Raw genomic sequence first — 21,213 nt, 5'->3', positions numbered from 1 at the left:
TGCTTCAGAACATTGTTATTTTCTGTTATTTTCTCTTGATTAAGATGATTGTTTGTAATTCAATTCACTTGTCCATCCAAAAACAGACTAAAGCTCTCTATCGTAATTCAAGCTCAAAAGGTAAGCAACCAGGCCAACAACAGGGATGTACCTTAGAGTACTCACTATCCCTACCTTGCTTTCTTGCACATTTTGTAGGTTGTCGCCTATCAACCATGGCTGAAAGACGGCATAAAGACATATATCCCAGATGAAGGCATAAGCTAGCCTCTCCGACCCAATGTACCTTGAGAAGAACTCCCAACGATCTTCCAGGGACCCAAATCCATAATTTCCACGTCCAGAAAAGGCCCACCATGCTGAGAGCAGACAAACGGCCCCACCAATGAGTCCCACTATTGGTGCACCAGATGTCATAATGGAGCCCAATTTAGATAGCTTTCTAGGAGCATAATTTGAATCATCATCATTGAGTCGGATCGCCATGTAGGGTATCAAGAATACTAAGCGCATCGTAGAAAAAAAAAAGAAAAAGAAAAGAAGCAAAACAGAGTCAGTGCAGATAACGATAACTGAAGACAGACAGGAAAAAAAGAAGCAAAACAGAGTCAGTGCAGATAATGATAACTGAAGACAGACAGGAAAAAAAGAAGCAAAACAGAGTCAGTGCAGATAATGATAACTGAAGACAGAAAGAAAAGGAAGCTGTAAAACAAGAATCCAAGATATTGGAGTTTCAGAATCAAGCATACTGTTTGTGAGGAACATCTGGAGGCCCCATAGAAGGTCTAAAGATCCTCTGTATCTATCTCGCTTGCAATCTGTGTATATCAACGGAGCGAACATCAACGTCCAACCGATAACAAAATTGAATAATCCTTCAGACACCTGATGAAAGAAAGTGGTAGTCATAACTCATAAGAACCAATGGTTGTGAGTACTATCCTCAGTTACAAGTTGGAAAGGAACTGAAGCACTCATATTTGCATGATACTTACTGGGTGAAGCACTGGGGATTCAATCACATGAATTCCAACTACTCTGCCAAGGAATACATCACACAAGTTATGTAAAGATGTGACAAGAAAATAAAAAAGAATAATGATAAGATGAAAGCCGACAGTGGAAATGTAAAATATATGAGACTCTTCTCAATGTGCTTTGCTTTGAAGTGCAGGCAGTGTTACTCAACTGAATTATAATAATTAGTTATGAAGTGGAAAGCTTGCCTTCTTATAGTATTCAAACTAATGGGCTAGGCTCAAATCAAAATTATACTACTTTCAATTAGGACTTGAAAGTTGAGGCTCGAATCTCCATGCTATGAATAATTCAGAAGATAATTAGAATTTGACCATTTGATCTCAATTGAATGAATTACCACAATGTTCTCTTCCAAACACATAATGAATCTTAAATTTACATTAACTTGAGATCCCAAGACAATACTTGCTAGTAAGCAGTGAAGGAAAAGCTCAAAAAAGAAAGGGAAAAATCATGAAATGGCAAACTTCGGAGTCTCTTTTTTATGGAATGAGGTCTTAGAAAGAACTGGAACCACAACTGTTTTTAGTTCTGACAAGTGGAGCCTGTGATTAAGTAATCTAGACCATTGATCTGCTGCCCCCACCATGGATGGATTATGCCCCCAACCATCTCCAGGATAGGACAATCATAACCTCATGGTCTACAAAGAGACAGTTGAAAAGGGAAACACAGCAACAACCACATTCCACCAAAAAAAAAAAAAAAGATTGGTGGCTAAGATCTTCCAATCTGGGAGAGATTTAGGGCATGTTCCATCAGTGGTGGGATGCAACACCAATGTTCACAACTATGGAACCATACATCCCACTTGTCAGGGGAAAAAAAAAACACGTATACTATGCAAAGCACTGGGGCAATCATCCTGTAAGTCCTCTTGACTAATATGAGAAGTTCTCTTGACTAAGATGAGAAGTTCTCTTAGATAACAGATGGTGAACCTTCTTAGTTTCAAATTAGCACTATAGAAGTCCCCTCTAGAAATAGACACCTTTTCCACAATCAAGTTTTGCAGTGGCTTGCAACATATTCTTCTGGAACTCATTGTGAAAGCATGGAATTGTAACTCATTAGACATCCACACACAATCATGAAGTCAGCAAATCAGTCCATTATCTTCTGCGAAGAAACTTCATAATTATCTTTAACTCAGCCCATATATTGCAATCTAATGAAACCTTTCTTAACTTTCGAGCATTATGAGGTCAAGAAGTAATGTCATGGATGAAATAAATGAAATTGAGTAAAAGCACTTGATTATGGAATTATTTGGCCCCGTATATATACCTCTCTGTGATGTTTATTTCTAATGAAAAAACAAATTGAGTAAAAAATAACAAAGATTACCAATTCAGTAACCAATGACAATCAGCATACCAGAATTTGCAAAGGGCAAGATAAAGAAGAAATTGAGGGAAAGGCCCAATAGAGCATCGATCGTATCCGGCTTGATCGCCCATACTGGGTCACCCTGTTTCATAATCAGCAGAACCCAGTTAATTTGATCTTGTATTGCACTATTTCTTTTCTATAAACCATTTTGAGTTATGTTCAATGAACCCGAGTGCAACATGTAGGATCCTTGAGCATGATGAATAGGTCATTATCCTAGAACAGAAGTCTTTGCAATAAACCATTGAACTTAATCAAAGTAGAATCTTAACCACAACTGCGTGAGTAGGATTCTTCTAATCATTCGGTCTATGGAAATTTTTGGGACATTTGCTCCGAACATTTTCTTTAGCAACAGATTAGCTAGTTATAAACATTCAATTCAGCATGATTTTTGGGCTACTGGCCAATCCAAGTGGTGGCCCATCAATGAACAGTCAAAATCCAAATGGACATACCCCAATCTAATGCACTATTGGATGATACCATTGACTGAGAACAACTATTGTAATTAGGGGAGTACATGGTTTCAGTTGACTGAACGGGTCATTGGATCTGACCTGACAATGAACGGGTCTGGATCTGGAATTGGACCCACTAAGATCTAGGTCCAAAATACTACCCTATTTATCAAATGGGTCACATCTGTAACCTCTCAAAGCTGATCCATCCTTGGACCTGATTTTTAAAAAGGTCAAGACTTAGATCACCCAAAAATAAACCTGATCCAAACTCAATCTAGAACAACCCTTAAATAACATCATCATCATCATCAAAGTCTAGTCCCAACTAATTGGGAGCCAATCCTTAAAATAACATCTAGTGAACAGTTAAACATACCTAAAGAAAACTAGTTGGGTATTTAATGGGTATGTCCGTATCAAATGAGAAATTAGAGTGACCCGAATAGACCTTACACAAATCCTACACATAAATGGCTGGGATTTGGATCTTGTTGATGCAAAAATCTGGTCCAACATTTTTAGACTTTCGAGTACCTGCACAGGAAGAAGACGAAGGAGACCCTGGCTAGAGCGGGGGACCCTCCGATGTCAAAGTTAGGCTAGGAATCTGGGTCTAGTAGTATCGACGGGTTTTGGATGATAGATTTTGCGTACCTTTCACCGTAGGCGGAGTCCTTATTAATAGCCTTTTGGAGGCGGTGGTGTATATGGCAATGCCTCTCTATGGTGGATGCGTATTGCGGAAGAGATCTTCCTTGGACATGTCATGATTGATTGCCTTATACCCTTGGCGAATATCTCGGAGGATAATCCTATCTTTATAGCAAATATCTCGGAAGATAATCATATCTTTATATATTGTAAGTGCATTTTTATCCCGAGGCCGAGGTCGGCATCCGAGTCCGAAGTCGGTTCCTGAGGCCTAGGTCGGTATATGAGGCCGACTTCCAAAGTTGGTTCCCAAGGCCGAGGTCGGTATCTGAGGCCAACCTCCAAAGTTGGTAACCGAATTCGAGTTCTTTGGTCGAGGTCGACCTCCGAAGCCGAAGTTGGTACCCGAGGCCGAGGTCGGGGTGATTTTTTGGCCCTCAAGCAATCCATAGTCTTCTAGTCTGTTCATCTAGTCAGTCTATTTTTACTCATAACAGATCCTATTGGTCTAGACCTAACCAAGACCTAGCTTATTTGAAGTTGGACCTGATATGACCCTGACCTATCTTATTTGAAAATGGCATTTCAATAGCTGTTGCTTTTTGTAAACATGACCTTTGAGATACTTTATCCACACGGTTAATCCTGGAGTGACCAAATCAGGCTTAGTGGATATTACCCGGACCGATATAATGCCAAACCTGATACATATAATAATCAATCGAGTCAAGGGTTGGAATCTAAACCCATTATCAATTGGACGAGGTCTGGAACTCACTCAACTAGACCACAACCACCATCGATAGTATGAGACAAAACTGATATTAGAGCACAAAATATCAATTGCAATATAATACAACAACTTGCTAGTCTTAAGCTAGCAACCTCAAAAAATATATTTTCTCATTCTCTTAAAATCTTAAGCCTAACTTTTCATTCATTCAAAAATTTACCATAACATTGTCTATAAAGCTCCATATGTAGCAACATATAAACTTTGTAGACAAAATCTTGGCATTTATTAAAAAGAAAAGGAAAGAGAGTGTGCATGTGTCTGGTTAGAATTTATCAAAAAGAAAAGGAAAGAGTTTTTTTTTTTTAAAGGCTTTAGCAAAGATATTTGCAAAGAAAAATCAATTTTGACGGGTCAGCTAAAATCTAAAAAATAGGATAGTCAATATATGAACTGATCAGATACATCATAATCATCATCTAAGCCTTATCCCAATTAATTAGGATCGGCTACATAAATCTTGTTCCACCATTCCACTTCATCAAGGGCCATAGCTTCAAGTTGACCATAGGTCATCAAGTCTTTTCTTACTACCTCCATCCATGTCCTTTTGGGCCTTCCCCTTGCCCTTTTAAAGCCTTCAACTTGTACCTACCCGCTCCTAATCAGAGCAGTTCTTGGTCTCCGTTGCACGTGACCAAAAACCATCTAAATCTACTTTCACTCATCTTATTACCTATTGGTGCTACTCCTAGGTTCCTGGAATGCCTTCATTTCAAATCATATCCTTCCTCATCTTGCCACTCATCAATCTCAACATCCTCATTTCAGCTACACTTATCCTATGAACATATCGTTCTTTAATTGCCCAACATTCTAACCCATAAAGCATGGTTGGTCTCATAGCTATCCTATAAAATTTCTCCTTCAGTTTGAGTGATACATGACGATCATATAGAACTCCAAAGGCACATCTCCATTCTTCCACCCAGCTTGAATTCTATAGCCAACATCCTTCTCAATCTCTCCACTCTCATGAATTATTGATCCAAGGTATTGAAAGTGGTCATTTTGGGAAACTTCTAGGTCAACAATCTTAACTAATTCTTCATTTTCAATCCTATCATTACTAAACTAAAATTACACTCCATACGCTCTAATTAATCCGACTAATTTTAAAAGTTTTAGATTCTACAGCACTCCTCCGTAAATCTAGCTTTGTGTTTATGCCTTCCCTTGTCTTTTCAATCAAAACTATGCCATTTGCCATACACCATGAGCAAATGCCTTGTTAACTCATCCACAACCAACGCAAAGAGGTATTGGCGCACGACCACTAGTGCAAGCCCTATAGTAATTGGGAACTCACTTGTCCCTCAACTAATGGTCCTTATATCTGTTATCGCTCACTCATACACAGTGTTCGAGTTGTCGGTATCGCTACAAGTTTCGCTAGCCAGAGATAAAGATATAATATCGTTATTGCCGATAATATCGCTAATAACCGGAAATGCAAGAAAAAATGGGGAAACATGGAGAAAATGATGGAATTTTTTAGTGAAACTTCAGGACATACATGAATACACATATTTACATATTCAGGAATAAGAAAAATGGCAAAAAAAATACATTACATAATAAGTTTTCATTTAATGGGACAAAAAAAGCATGCGATGCCATAAAAAATCACTTTAATAACAACTAAAATGAGTTTACATATTACAAATGAAGTTGGCATACAGTAATTAAGACATGTAAAAGTAAATGAACTCAAAGATGCCAAATCAAGGATGGATTGGATTATCCAATCAGTGTGGTTTTTTGCATGATAGAGATGTACGTCACAAATCCACTCCTACCATCTGTTTTGAAAGGCCACAATAGGATAATGTTCTAAAAGTTAGCCAGATCCAAAAATCTGGTGGTGGGCCATACCACTGTTTTTAATGGTGGGCATTTAATCACCACTATTTCCCTTAGTGTGGTCCACCTAAGATGCAAATCTGTCTCATTTTGGACTCATGCCTTAAAATTATCTATCAAAATAAATGGATGACATTGATAAAATATTTATCATTATGATGGCCCCATAGAGCATCGACCCATCAATCCAAAGATACAAACAAGTGACACATGTGCACCATATAAATCAGTCTGCTTATCATACTGAGTCAACTACGTGGGGCCCATTGTGATTTATGTATTTTATCCACCCCATCCATCCATTTTACAAGATAATTTTAAGGCTTGATCCCAAAGATGAAGCATATCCAATGCTCAAATGGACCAAACCATAGGAAACAATGTGAATTGAACATGCCTACCGTTGAAAAATCATTAGGGGCCACAAAAGTTTTGGATCCATGTCATTTTTGTATTTTAACTTCATCAATCTTTGTGTGATCTTATGAACAACTTGGATGACAAATAAATACCACTGTGGGCCATAGCTCTTAGGAAGGTTTCAACTTAGATGACAAATAAACCTCCTTGGTCCAGCATGATGTTTATATACATTCAAATAGTTCATGGTCTCATTCCTGCTGGGATGAATTGAAAATAATAATAATAATAATAATAATAATAATAATAATAATAAATAAATAAATAGATAAATAAATAAATAAGTAATAGCCCCCTCCCACCCACTTAGTGGTGCAAGGGAGTAAAGTGGATTATGTGCAACCTTAGCCTTCAGTAAGACAGTACAACAATTATGGTAGGGCCCACCTTGATATATTTATTGTATATCCATCTTGTTCATTTATTTTTAAAAATCAATTTAGAGTATAATCTAAAAAATGAAGCAGATTCAAATCTTTGGTGGACCTTTACATAAGAAACAGTGGTGATAGACCATTAAAACCTTCTCATGGATTACAGAAGTTTTGGACCAACCTAATATTTGTTCTTTTCTATATAAAGGTTTACGAGACCTTATCAAAGGGTTGGATGACAAATAAACATTACAAAATCATAAAAACATTAATGTAGGCTCAGAGAAGTTTTTAATGGGTTCAACCACCACTCTTTCTTAAAATATGGCCCAACTTAGATATTGATCTGCTTCATTTTTTGGGCTAGTGTCTTATAATAATCTGAAAAAACCTATGGACGGCGTGTATAAAAAATAAATACATCAATGTGGGCCCCGCCGTGAGAGACACCACTGTTTGTCAAGCCCCGTAATTGCACCGAAGGGAGCTTTCGTCTTGGCTGGTGTACCAAGCATCTGGGTGTATTGACGTTAGCAAGTTCTGTGGGTCCCATCATGAGGTATGTGTTATATCCAAACCGTCCATTCATTTTATGAGCTCGTATTAAGGCTTGAGCTGAAAAATAAGATAGATATAAAGATCAAGTGGACCACACCGCAAAAAGCAGTGGGGGATTGAACGTATACCATTGAAACCTTTTTTGGGGTCACATAAGTTTTGGATCAATATTATATGTGTTTTTCCTCTTATTCTAGGTATTTTTGACCTTATGAACAAATTGAATTAAGTTTTGGATCAATATTATATGTGTTTTTCCTCTTATTCTAGGTATTTTTGACCTTATGAATAGATTGAATTGAAAAGAAACTTTATGGTGGCCCTACGAATGTTTTAACGGTGAAAATCATTACCCACTGCTATTTCTGGTGTGGTCCATTTGAGATTTGGCTATGATTTATTTTTTGATTCATGCTCTAAAATGATTTTGAAAAATGAATGAACGGTATGGATGTAATAAATACATCATTTTGGGGCCCATTAACTTTGATAACCTTTGAACAATTTGTACAACTCGGAGCTCGAGGAGCTCCAGCGCTCGTCATCGCATGACACGTACCCACGCTGGCAGTCCACTTGCTTCCCTTTCGCATGGACGTGGATTACATACTGACCGGTTGAATAGCGAGTCCGCTACTGAAGTGACGTCAGCAAGTTATGTGGGCCCCACTATGATGTATGTGTTGTATCCACACCGTCCATCCATTTTGAGATATCATTTTAGGGCATGAGCCAAGGAATGACGGAGATAAAAATCTGTAACGGACCCCACCACAGATAGCAGTGGGGAGAGTGATTCCCACCGTTGAAACTATCCTACGGCCCACCATAATGTTTATTTGAAATCCAACCGGTTCAAAAGTTAAAAAATACCTGAAATAAGGGAAAACATAAATATTAGCTTGATCTAAACCTTTTGTGGCCTTTAGAAGTTTTTAATGGTGGAGGTCATTGTTCCCACAGTTTTCTGTGCTGGGGCCCACTGGATCTTTGGATTTAACTCATTCTTTGGATATTGCCTAAAATGATCTCTCCAAATGGATGGAAGGCGTGGATACAAAACATACATCATGATGGGGCCCACGGAACTTGGTGACGTCACTTCAATAGCTAATCTTGCTACTCAACCTGTCAGTAGCTAATCCGCGCCCCTTTCGTCTCATCTTCAACGAAAAGCTTCCATCGTTTTTTCCGCCTAAAAAAAAATTCCGAATATCTTTCCCCAAATTTCTCTCTTTCTCAAATCCCAACCCAAATCCCCTTCAACCTCGCCGAAATTGGGTTTCTTCCAAACCTATTCTTTTCAAAGAAAAAAGAAGAAGAAATTTCTTACCTCTGAAAATCCGGCGCTATCAACCGTGATTGGCCCACCAAATCCATCCAAAAGCCACTCCCGCGGGCAGATTTTGAGAAAAAAATGGTAAGAGATTTTTTTTTTTTTCTATATCTGTTTTTTTTTTTTTTATAAATAATAGGGAGAGTTGTCGCTGATAATTATTTTTTTCCCGATAAAATCGAAAATATCGCCGATATTTCGTCGACATTAGGAAGAGAAACGAATTTTTGGTGTTTCGATGTCGCTGGTCCAGCGACACCGATAATATCAGCGATATTATCGATTTTTCGTCGACAATGGAAACACTGCTCATACATATCCCTAATCGTGTCAATATATCCTCTTGAATCCTTTACTTTACCAACACCCACTAGATCAACTCTCTAGAGACCCTATCACATGCTTTCTCTAAGGGCATGCCTGGCTTTGCTTTTATTTATTTATTTATTTATATATATATAAGTGTTTTTTGTGTCTTTTTTATTTTGAAAATTACTTTTTTAGGCTTTAAGTGTGTTTGGTTAGCCACCTAATTAACACATCTTAGTAAAACACTTCTTCATATTTGCGCTTTTTCATGAAGTGCTTAGCCCCCGTTTCTTGGAGGCATTTCCGCTTCTACGAACCTACGAAAATAACTCTGGGAATCGAAAATCAGTCCCTTAGTTGGAAGGTTTATTGCACACCAATGTCAAGTTCCACACATTAGCACCTGGGCAGAACTTTGCGGACATCCACTCCATCCATTAGTTTCTCCATATCATGTTGGGAGACTCCAAAAATGAGGCTCCATGTCTCAAGTGGGCCACAGCATAGGAAACAATGGGGATTGAATGCCCACCAATGAGACCTTTGTAGGGGCCACTGTGTTGTTTATATGCTGTCTAAACCATTCATAAGGTCATTCCGATCGGATTAGATAGAATATGAGTGTGTGTCATAATCCAAATTTTTATGGCCCCATTGAAGTTTTCAATGGTAGGCATTCAATGAACATCGTTTCGTCTGGCGTGGCCCACTTGAGTTTTGGGTTTGCCTCATTTTTGAGCTCATTTCCTAACAAGAGATGGTGAACTAATGGATAGAGTGGACGTAAGACGAGCATGCTTTTGCCTACAGGACTCCTTGTGTGTGGGGGTTACTTAAAGGAAAGACACGTCCTAAATCTTCTCTCTCAGGGATGTGCGGACATGTACGAAGTCTATGTGACAAAAGGCGGCGGCGCCACCATGATGCATGTGACCCATACACTTCGTCCATCATCTAAAACAATTCATGTTAGGACATGATGCAAATTAAAAAAAATATATAATAAAAATAAAAAAATCAGGCCTTTTCTAAAACTACCGTGGGCCACACTAGAGGGAAGAGAGGAGAATGATCATATGCGTTGTCTAATTAACAAATTTGTTGTGCTTGTTAACCAAATATGTTCTTTTATAACAAAAGCAATTTTCTGCAAGAAATTGCTTTTCTTGTATGTGTCTACCAAAATGCACATTTTCACATAAGCGATTCTCAAGAAACAATCCTAGAGAATTCTAGAGAATTGTTTCTTAAAAATCAATTATGTGGTTGCGACAAGGAACACCAAATAGGCCCTAAGTCAATAAAGACCATGTGGAGACCTCTCCCTTTATTTCTCCATCAATAATCCAAGTAGGAAAAGAGTTTTGGTGGACACCTTCCCGGCATGGAACCAAACTGATTTTCCCATACATTTGTCTCATGCCTTGAGTCTTTGCCCAATCACTCGCTCCCAAAGTTTTGTAGTACGGCACATAAGTTTGATTCCACGATAATTAGTGCAACTTTGTATGTCCCATTTATTCTTATAAATAGGTAACACGGTACTTTTCCTCCATTTGTCTGGCATTTTCTTTGACCTTATAATTTTGTTGAACTTTATCAACTAAAATAACCCAGTATCTCTCATATACTTCCAAACCTCCATTCATATACCATATGGTCCGAGGGGCCTTTCCTGTTTTCGTCTTTCTCAAAGTTTTTTTTCCACTTTAGATATTCTAATCCTACGAAAGTATCTATGGTCTATCACATCACTTGAGTTTGTGGTTCCTTCTATTCCTATGTTCTCATATCATATAACAAATTTTGAAAATAGCTTCTCCACCTTTCATTGATTTCATGGTCCTTTACTAGTATCTTGCTTTTAAAGCATCTAATATGATCTAGCCTCTAGGTCTCTACCATTCCTCTTTCTCATTTTTGCAAGTTTAAAGACATCTTTCTCACCTTCTCTTGTCCCTAATCTATTATAAAGATCAACATAAGCATTAAGTTTAGCCTCACTTACTACTCTCTTAGCAATCTTTTTTGCATCTCTATTCTCTGTGCTGTTCAAAATTTTCATCACTTCTAGTCCCTTGCTAGGCTTTGAAACATGAACATTTCTCGTAAATAGCTTTTTGTACATCATCTCATTCCATCACCAAGTTTCCTTATATGATTAACTTTTCACCCAAAATATCTCTTGTCACTTTCCTAATGCATTATTTCATCTCATTTCACATAACATTTACTTCTTCCTCGACAATCCACTTCTTTCTTTGATCGATTTATTTTTTAATAAGATTTTTTCTCCTTTTAAATACCACCACCTTGGTTTTTTAACACCTATTAATTTCACTCCCTTTCTTCACTCTCTTAATATAAACATCCATACCCATTTACTTATGTTGCCCAATTCGGTCTCTTTCCTAGTATAACCTTACAAACCTTACATATTGATCCTTTTATTTTCCTAAGTATAAAGAAATACATTTGGCTTGTATATAATCTACTTTTAGTAGTTATTAAACGTTCATCTCTCTTTTTAAAGTGTGTTTGCTAGAGCTAAATTGTATGCCATAGTGAAATCAAGTAGTAACGCATGAGGATGTAGACCTACATCTATACAACCCACTTAATATATGTGGATGTGGGCCGTACAGGTAGCTTCTCTCTCTTTTATATTTAATGTTTATATTGAATTAGGACTTGTTTGGAATATGAACATTATTAGGGTATTTTCATACTTTTTTTCTTTTTAATTTATATAAAGGGGAGGAGTGGGGACATCCAGCCTCAACTCTTTTTCCTCTCTTCCCCCAACTCTCTCCTCTCTCCTCTCTTTTCTCTTCTTCTCTCTTTAATCTATGATTCTACATCAAGGATAGCATCTCCCACTTCATTTCTTCTTCCAAATCCATATCCTCCATGTATGCACGCATATCTTCTACTTTTCTTTTCTTTACTTTTTTTTTTTCTTTTTGAGCATTATATCATCTACTTTCTTTTACTATATGACCATTCAAATCTCCTCCTATAAATATCCCCTCTATGTTTCGAATTCCTTACATTAATCTATCCATATCCTACCAAAAATATCTCTTAATCCTATCCTTTAACCCTATTTGTGCGTGGCAATAACATTATTATCCCCCCAGCACAAGTTTCTTCAATAAAATCACATCACTTACTTTCTTAACATCTACAACTTCATCCTTCAAATCTATATCTACCACTATCCCTACCTATTTTTATTATTGTACTTTCCTATATACCAAAGTTTTTATCCATCAATTTCTTTAGTCTTGGCCCATTTCCGCTTGGTCTCCTGAACACAAACTATTTTAACCCTCCATTCCATGTAGCAAGACGAATCCTCTTCTCCAGAATGGCAGGGGAACACTTGCCTACTTCTCACAGCAACCAGGAGCTTCTGCAGCCGCATCACTTCAAGGGGATGCCCTAGCCATTCTCTGGTATATATATATATATATATACAGCAATTGCAAAGTTTCTTTTTTTTTAAAGGCAACCAGGACACATATGTAAGACCCAAACAGGACTGCTTTTACAAAATTTTGGACAAGCCAGGAAGATTTCAATACTCTCCCAGTAGCCTTATCTCCAAAATCTGATTGGGATTAGCAACCGCCAATTTACCGATGCCAATCCCCTCGTCCAGGCATTGGATCCATTGGAAGAACAGGTACTCTGCCAAGTAAGTTCAATTCATTCTCAATAGTTTTAGACAGTTCAGCTTGCTGAATTTCCATTTTGTTCAGGACGGTTGTTGAATTAGGGCTTGTTTGGATGCAAACCAATACACATATTGAAGGATTTGAGGGAATGAGCATCTGGGAATGGAGGGAGAAAGAGTGTTCATTCCATCTGCCAAAAACATAGAGTCGACGATCTGCTAAACAGCCCCATCACAGTTTTCTGACAGAAGATGAAAATGTGATTTTTATTTTTATTTTTAATAATTGGGTTAACCATTATAAAAATTGGACAGCCCACCCAATTGACAAATCTGTACATTATTGTGGTTCGAACATATGTGGATAAATTAACAAACAAAATAAAGCATGCGAAGTTCATAAGAGGAAACAGAAAATGGTGATCTATCCAGAATTTTATCATCACAAACCAAATTTGGTTAATTGCATTGCTGCAGTTAGATCATTGCATGACAGCTATTCAAAAGGATAAAAAATAATAATAATAATAATAATAATAATAATAATAATAATAATAAAAAATAAAAGAAGTTATGAAACACGGCCCCACACACACACACGCACATAGCGAGAGAGAGAGAGAGAGAGAGAGAGAGAGAGAGAGAGAGAGAGATGAAATTTATCTCAACCACTACAACGCATTCAAGTAAGAAGGATATGAGGAATAAAAGGAGAAGAGAAGGGTATGAGAAAAGGAGAGTACGGGAGCATAAGGGAGGAGGAATAGCCATAAAACGTATGCACTCTCGGCAGCCCAGAGAACAATCTGCTGGCCTCTTCTCTGCTGGACGCCTTCTTCCAATAGCTGCTGCTTCTGCTGCTGTTGCTGCTCTGCGTCCTTTTGGGCCCCACATGCCACATGCACTTCCTTCCTTAGCTGATGATGAGGCCAAGAAGAACACCATCTGTTGCTGCTGTCTTCGAAGCCTTTCCGTCCAAACCTAGTACAGAGAACAGATGGTGAAGATGACGAGCTTCGGACCGGTAGAAACGAGCTACACAGCAGTCCGGAGGATATCATCCCCTTTCTTCTTCTTTTTTGGCTTACCCGGTTGTGCGACCCTCACTCCAACACGTAAATACATTGCTGTTTGGTGGGTCCCACACACACTGCACCTCTCCATGTGGCACTCGTATCAACTTGCAAACGTGCGGGGAAATCGAGCATGTTTCCAAGGAAGCGAATGGCGTGGCCGCTGACGGCTGACCCTTTGTCGATTGCGGATTAGATGCGGCCACCCGGCTTCACCGAAGACGGCACGGCCCTCACCGTGCGCCCACCTGGATGCATGAATTCTACATTCGAGCATGTTCATCCGTTTCTTCTTATCATGAGCCCAGAAATAAGCAGATTCAAATCTCAGATGTACCGTGTCACAGGGTTGTACCTTATTTTTTGCCATTCCTAAATTAAACCCTAGAGTAACATGTATTGTTATAAAAAGATATAACAAGCCGAAAGATCTCTGTAAACATTTAAAGCACCTTTTACATAAGTATATTTGGCGTTGAGTTAGATTATAGATGCCAATTGATAACAAGACATGGATTGAAAAATTAAATAGACAGAAAGAAAGCGATCAAAGAAAAGATGAACTATTAGAAGAATACCAAAAAAAAAAAGTAAGATATGAAAAACCATCGTGGTAGTGATTCAACTACTGTGACAGTTGAAGTAAATAACGAAAATATATACAAAGTATTTATATAATAATTGAAAAGGCCGAGCTAGAATCCTAGAGGGAAGGTGAGGTGAATAGGACTATGCTAAATTAAAATGATAACAGCAGAATTTAAACAATTAAAGGAAAGATAGTACTTTAAAGAATCCACAATACAGAAAAGTAAAGCAATCCTCAAAATTCTAGTATCAAGAGATTGATACAAATGTTGTTCTAAGGACAACCTTACACCATAAAAACCAAGGGTTTATGGCAGGACAACCTTACTAGAACCGTTTGTGTATCAAGAACTCAAACTGAAGAGGAATAAATAGGAAATGGCAAAAAAGGAAATCTAAGCTATTATAATATTTCCCACAATGCTGAAATGTAAAGATTACAACATTCACATCCACAAATACATCCCACAAACTTAAATGATAAAAGATATAGAAAATATACCACACATCCACAAAACACAAAGAATTATAGTGGTTCACCTATGTGTACACCAACTGTTAAACAACAGCCACACAACTACTCCACTCCTAATATCCTCACACAGTGGATATTAACGTTCACTATGAAAATAGATTTTTCCAGGTTCACCTAAAACCCTCACAATTGTGTCTTTCAAATGGGCTTACACAATTCAAAAAACCCTACACTGAGTTTTCTGGATCACCTCAAATAACCAAAACTGAGAGATTTTTCTGGCTCAATCTCAAAGAAACCAAAAACAAAGGATTTACACAAATGTAAAATACCTGGATATTTTTCTTTTGTTGCAGCTCGGAAGAACCAAATCGGAGTAAAAGTTCAAATATAGAAGTTCAATATCCATACTCACTTATGAAATGGTTATAGGTTCTAAATTGATTTTAAATTAAATCAAGTTGGTCTAGCTCTATTTGATTTTGATTCCAAGAAGTGAGAATACTACAATCCCTCTTTCAAATCAGATTGGAATGCAGAATACAAAATTAAATATAAAAAGCTAATAAAAGAGAATATTAAATGAGCACAATATAGCTTAAAATAATGACTAACTTATCTCTCAGAGTATCGAATTGATTTAGCTTGAACTGAATGAAAAACTCTGAAATTCGTACTCTATTTATAAGTGAAGAAATTGCATTCACGACTGGTCCTATGGACACTACAACTGGTCGTAAGACCAACTAATTTTTAAAATTTTGAGCACGATTGGATAAAGTCGTTCCACGACTGATCGTAGGCCCTTCATGACTGGTCGTAGGCCCTCCACGACTGGTCGTGACCTATCCACGACTGGTCGTGTGGAACTTGGAATAGTTGCTGGAGTTTCAATCGTGGCTGCAGGACTGGTCATGAATGAGTCGTGCTGTAATACCCATATCCTAGTCCGTACTGTTCCATAGGCTTCTGCGGTCCTCCCGGTCAAATCCTACAACCCTCGATCTATATCCAACATTTGCGTGTAAACCTAAACCGAGTCCTGCATACCGAAGTTGGCTTGACCCGAAATTTACATCTTAGCGACCGCGCCGTCGCCGCGGTTTTAACGCCGCGACTCGCGCACTGAACCGATACCCAGGTCAAAAGATGTGGGGCCTGCATTCATTCTGAAGAAACGCCGCCCGTTGTGAATTTTGAGAGAATCTCTACAACATGTCCCATCAAATCAAGTCAAGTACATCACCTTACCTCAATGCTATCTTACCCTACAACAAGTACACATGACCTCTCTCTCTTTTCCCACAAGTCAACACTTCCCTCCCCTAACCATCCCTCTTTCACACCATTTTCAACTAAGGTCATACCTCCCATCACCTTTCTTTACACCCACCACTCCAACCATTCCTTTTATTATTCTTTCTCTCTCATTCCATCTCTTCACTCCCAAGCAACAAGCTTCATACGTCCAAGCCTCTCCAAGCTTTCCCAAACAACAAGTGTGGCCCACCCTCTCATCTCTCATCCCCAACATCAAAGCTCCATCATCCATCGTTAAAAGTTGAGCATGAGAGCTAAGGAGTCCAAGGGATCAAGGAGAAGGCCTAGAGGTGGGTGATCCACCGTTGATTCTTATTTTAGGGCCCACTTGTTAGTGGGACCCATTTTGATGTATGTGATGTAACCATGAGGGGCCCATAGTGGCGGGGTCCTTTTATCAGTCTCTCTCTCTCTCTCTCTCTCTCTCTCTCTCTCTCTCTCTCTCTCTCTCTTCCTTTGTATGATGATGATGAAGGGGTGTGTGATCCATCTGGTATTGTAATGACCCTGGAAATTTTGTGCTTATCTTTCCTTAAGTAGTTGTTTTTGGGGTAATTAGCGCTACACTCGATTGCTTGTGAAAATCGCATCAATCACTTTAAATTTGATCTGTATGACTCTAAACTTGTAGATTAATTAGCGCTATGTTACTCTGAAATCTGGGATCCATCGCTAAATCCAGTTGTTCTGGGGAATTTTTGGAAGTTCTGGATCGGACCTGGACCGCGCGTTGAAAGTCCGATAGCGATGATCTTAGGCTGTTGCGGTCACTATGTTGGGCTTGACCATCACCTCGAAAATTAAGTCCATGTGATATTCTGGGTCGATTTGATTGAGTTCGGAGTGAGGAGTGTGAGAACGGTTGGAAATTTATTAAGCCTTTATGAAATCTGAGTCGTGTCGCTTGCGCGATGATTTTAAGCTATCTGACCGTTGGATTCTGACCCAATTTCACCCTCTGATAAGGGAAGGTGGCCCAGGCATATCCTTGTGCTTGTGGACCTGATCGAGATTCCGTGACCGTTGAATTGAGTGTGGTCCGTCACGGCTGATCTGAAGAGCCGGTCGGTACGAAAACTCAGCTTGACCTAGATCCATGGTCAGTGAGCTTAAGTCCGACCTTTCGTGGTTTTTGGCCCACCAGAAGTGCTTCGTTGGATCGAGAGAGACTTGCTTTGGTTATAACCTAAGTATACCTAGTCCCTGGGGTTATTTCCATCAAAGTTAAGCCTATTTATAGTCCTTAAACCCTAGCTCTCTTTTCCATACGAATTTTTCTCTAACCCTAGCTTGGAGAAAGAGTGGAAAAGAGGGAGAAAGTGAGAGAGAAGTTGGTGAATCATCTTGGATTCTTTCTTATTTTTCTTCATCTTTGAACCTTCACTTTGAATCGTTATTCTGACGATTCTGAGTTCATCTTGGGGTAAGTTAACCTAACCCTAATCTGTATTAGAGCTTAGAATAGTCTTGGTGTTGTTGTATCTCATTTCTATTCTTGCTTTAGGGTATTCTATCATCGTTGACGAAGACAACTCGTTTAAATCAGTTCGGTGTTCTTTTCTGGCTTAAGGTGCGGACTTTAAGTGTATAGGTTATGGTTTTCAAGGCTTTTAATGCCAGTGAATGATTTATTCTTGTTATGGATGAGATTTCACATGCCAAATGTTATGTTTGCTTTGCGTTCCTGATATGCATGTGTTATATTGAGATTTGTGTATTCTATGTGTATGTATAAAGTACCGTATGCGTATAAAATATGCACTTCTGTTTGCATATTTCTGTTTGCCATGATTATTTGTCATATATGTATGCTAGATGTATGTATGGCAACTCCTTGGTAAAAGGAATTGTCCAAATGCTTGTTTTCCAACATACGTCATATATGTTGTTATATGTATTCTAAGTGTTTGTAGAAATGTCTGAATGATCTAAAGTGTAACTTATTGCACTGATTGCGGGCGTTGAGAAGTGATTCTCAACACTCCTATTGATGTGTATGATTTCTTTCTTGCTAGTTACATTCCTTGTTATTTAATTTCAAGCATTACTTCTGCTTACATTTATGTTAAGTTGATATTCTTCAAATGCTTGAGTACCACATGATTTGAGTTGTTGTTCCATTACTGTTTTACATTCAATACGAATATCTGTTGTAGTGTAATGTGTGTGGGACTATGCATTAGTTCAGGAAATCGGTAATCGACCTTATGATCGTGGCTGAGGTTGCTTTCGCCACGTAGGACGTATTAGATGAACCCGAGTCGTATTAGAGTTGTCGGCAGTGGTTTGGCCACGCGGAGTGTTTGCGCACTCTATGTCGCTCAACTCAACGTGCGCTCGTGCTAGTCGAGTTCGTCAAGTAACCTGATTGTCCGAAGTATGTTCACCATGTATTGGATGCTACTGCTTGAATCTAGGATACCGAACTTACCAGTGGAATCCTATTAACCATGGTACCTTGATCTGCTAAGACTCATGAGCCGGACATGGTAGTATGGGACACCGTGGTCGAGCTGTCGGCCTACGCTGGGGTGATGAGCCTCCCCGTAGTGACCAGTGAGCAACCAAACTCGTGAGCCGATTATGGTGGTATGGGACACTATATTCGTGCTGTCGGCCTACATTGATTGGTGACGAGCCCTTTGTAGTGACCTCGAGCATGCCTGGATACCGCATTGAGGTGATGAGCCTTGGTGTAGTAACGAGGGTATGATAGGCGTGCATTGATTGGTGACAAGCCCTTTGCTACGACCTGAAACCATATGATCGTATGAGATGTCTAGGACTGACGAACCTAGAATGGATCACTGTTTGGATGGTGATATGAGGAAGGTATCTTAACTTCCCAATCCTGTTGTATGAAAAGGACTAATAACAACTTGGTAATCATATTCATGCACCGCATTTGCATGTGCTTTGTAGATGTGGCGCACTTTGAGGCGATGTCATGCGTAACGTAAGATGAAGACGCTGAGGGTGTACGCGTGAGGGCACGCATCATTTTGCATACATCCTTGCATTAACAAGAGTACTTAGGACTTATTTAATTGTTCTGCTTTATCATTACTGCTTGATTGAACTGATAATATGTTAACCAGTGCCTTATTGTTCCACTGAATTGATCACTCACTCCCACGTTCTGGGGCGGTGTTAAACACCCACCAGACTCTGTCTTAGGTTCTGATGTTGCAGATGTTGATGCGACTTCTGAGGCAGAGCAGGAGATGGATGATGATGAGGCTGCTTTCTCTTATATGCAGTTTTCAGACGGGTTCTAGCGAGCCTTGGTCTGATGCGCGGGATTCTGGGAGTATTTTTGGGATTTAAATAATGTAACTTGATACTTGAAATTTTGATAGTAACACTTTCATTACGACCTGGTTGTTTATGTACCTCAAGAATTTGCACTTATACACATATTTCTATAAGTCTTCCGCTTGCTTTCTTCACTTATCCCTGAATTATATCTGTGCTTTGGCTTAATCTATTCCATGTTTTATGCACTAATACAGACAACATACATCCATCATCAAATATGTTGCATAAGTGATGTTTTGGAACTCGGGAGCTGAGTTATGCTCGACCCCCAAATTTCAGGGCGTTACGGGTATGTGTGTCCCACCATGAAGCATATATTTTATCCATGCCATTCACTTTCATGTGGGACCCACCTGATGGATCTACACCATTCAGCCCATTATCAGGCCTGGACGGAAGGAACAACACAAATATCAGGTGATCCAAAGAGGTGGTCCACATCCATGTGGGGCCCACCATGATGCTTGTGTTATACCCATGCCGTCCAGCGTCCCTGGACGCTGGACAGGTGTGGCTAACATGGAGTGAGCATACTGACATGGGTGTATACCAACAAGCTAACAATATATATATATATATATATATATATATATATATATATATATATATATATATATATATATATATATATAATATATATAATATTTGAGCCTTAAGGTGAGTTGCTCATGCACACCCCCACCTTGATGCATGGACCTAATCCAAGCTGTCCATTCCATTCCCCAGCTCATTCTAGGCATTGAGTTGAAAAATGAAGTGAATCCAACTTTCTGGCCATAGCATAGAAAACGGTATTTTCTACCGTTAAAATACACCCTGATGTTTTTGTACACCAGAACTTATCGAATATTGGACTTGATGGGTTTGTATTGAGCTATAGAAACCAATGGCTGGAGTAGATCCATCTAATGCGGGCCCCACCTAGGGAAAACTGTAGAAAAACTTGTTTTATTAAAAAAATTACAAAACAAGTAGCTGACGCTGCTACTGCTGCCATCCAGATGATGGCACAACAGCGTCCTCTGCCCGGTGGACGGTGGCCAGGGACTCACGGCCCCAACTGTGGGCCCCATCGTGATAGGTGTCAACATCAACACCTTGCATTGTAACGCCTTGAAAATCGGGGGTCGAGTAGAAGTCCAACTCCTGAGTTCCAACGCATCACTTATGCAACATATTTAATGATGATTAAATGTTATCTGTACTAGTGTATAAAACATGAATAAGATGAAGCCAAATCAGCAAAACATAATCTAGGGACAGTTGTAATACGCAAGCGGAAGACTGACTCAAATATGTATAACTTTATAAATCAGTATAGGTCCCCAAAGTATGTATGCATTGCCAGGTCAATAATTACATGTATTGTTTCACAATACAAAATGTTAAAAATGTAATAGTCCACTACAAGTATAACCCTGAAGCCCCGCCAATCAGAACAGTTTATATAAACCTGCCTGAATACTGCATATATGAGAAAGCATCCTCATCGTCTGCGAAGTCCGTCTCTGCCTCATCAGTTGGGTCTCCATCTGCAACTAAGACAGAGTCTGGTT

The 21,213-nt window shown here is 38.9% G+C and overlaps 1 protein-coding gene across 1 annotated transcript; it reads right to left on the bottom strand.

Moving 5' to 3' along the window:
* LOC131251321 (uncharacterized) lies at positions 1 to 13,992 on the bottom strand. Its single transcript, XM_058251978.1, has 5 exons — positions 13,627 to 13,992; positions 2,422 to 2,515; positions 999 to 1,036; positions 753 to 888; positions 1 to 503 (listed from the first exon to the last, which is right to left on the bottom strand). Exons 1-5 carry the CDS (start codon positions 13,942 to 13,944, stop codon positions 88 to 90), a joined length of 1,002 nt encoding a protein of 333 aa, XP_058107961.1. The 5' UTR covers positions 13,945 to 13,992; the 3' UTR covers positions 1 to 87.
* Positions 13,993 to 21,213: the final 7,221 nt, after the last annotated feature.

Source organism: Magnolia sinica, chromosome 7, assembly GCF_029962835.1.
Source record: "Magnolia sinica isolate HGM2019 chromosome 7, MsV1, whole genome shotgun sequence".
In the NCBI taxonomy this organism is placed as follows: Eukaryota; Viridiplantae; Streptophyta; class Magnoliopsida; order Magnoliales; family Magnoliaceae; genus Magnolia; species Magnolia sinica.
This window is presented reverse-complemented; position numbering and strand designations above follow the sequence as displayed.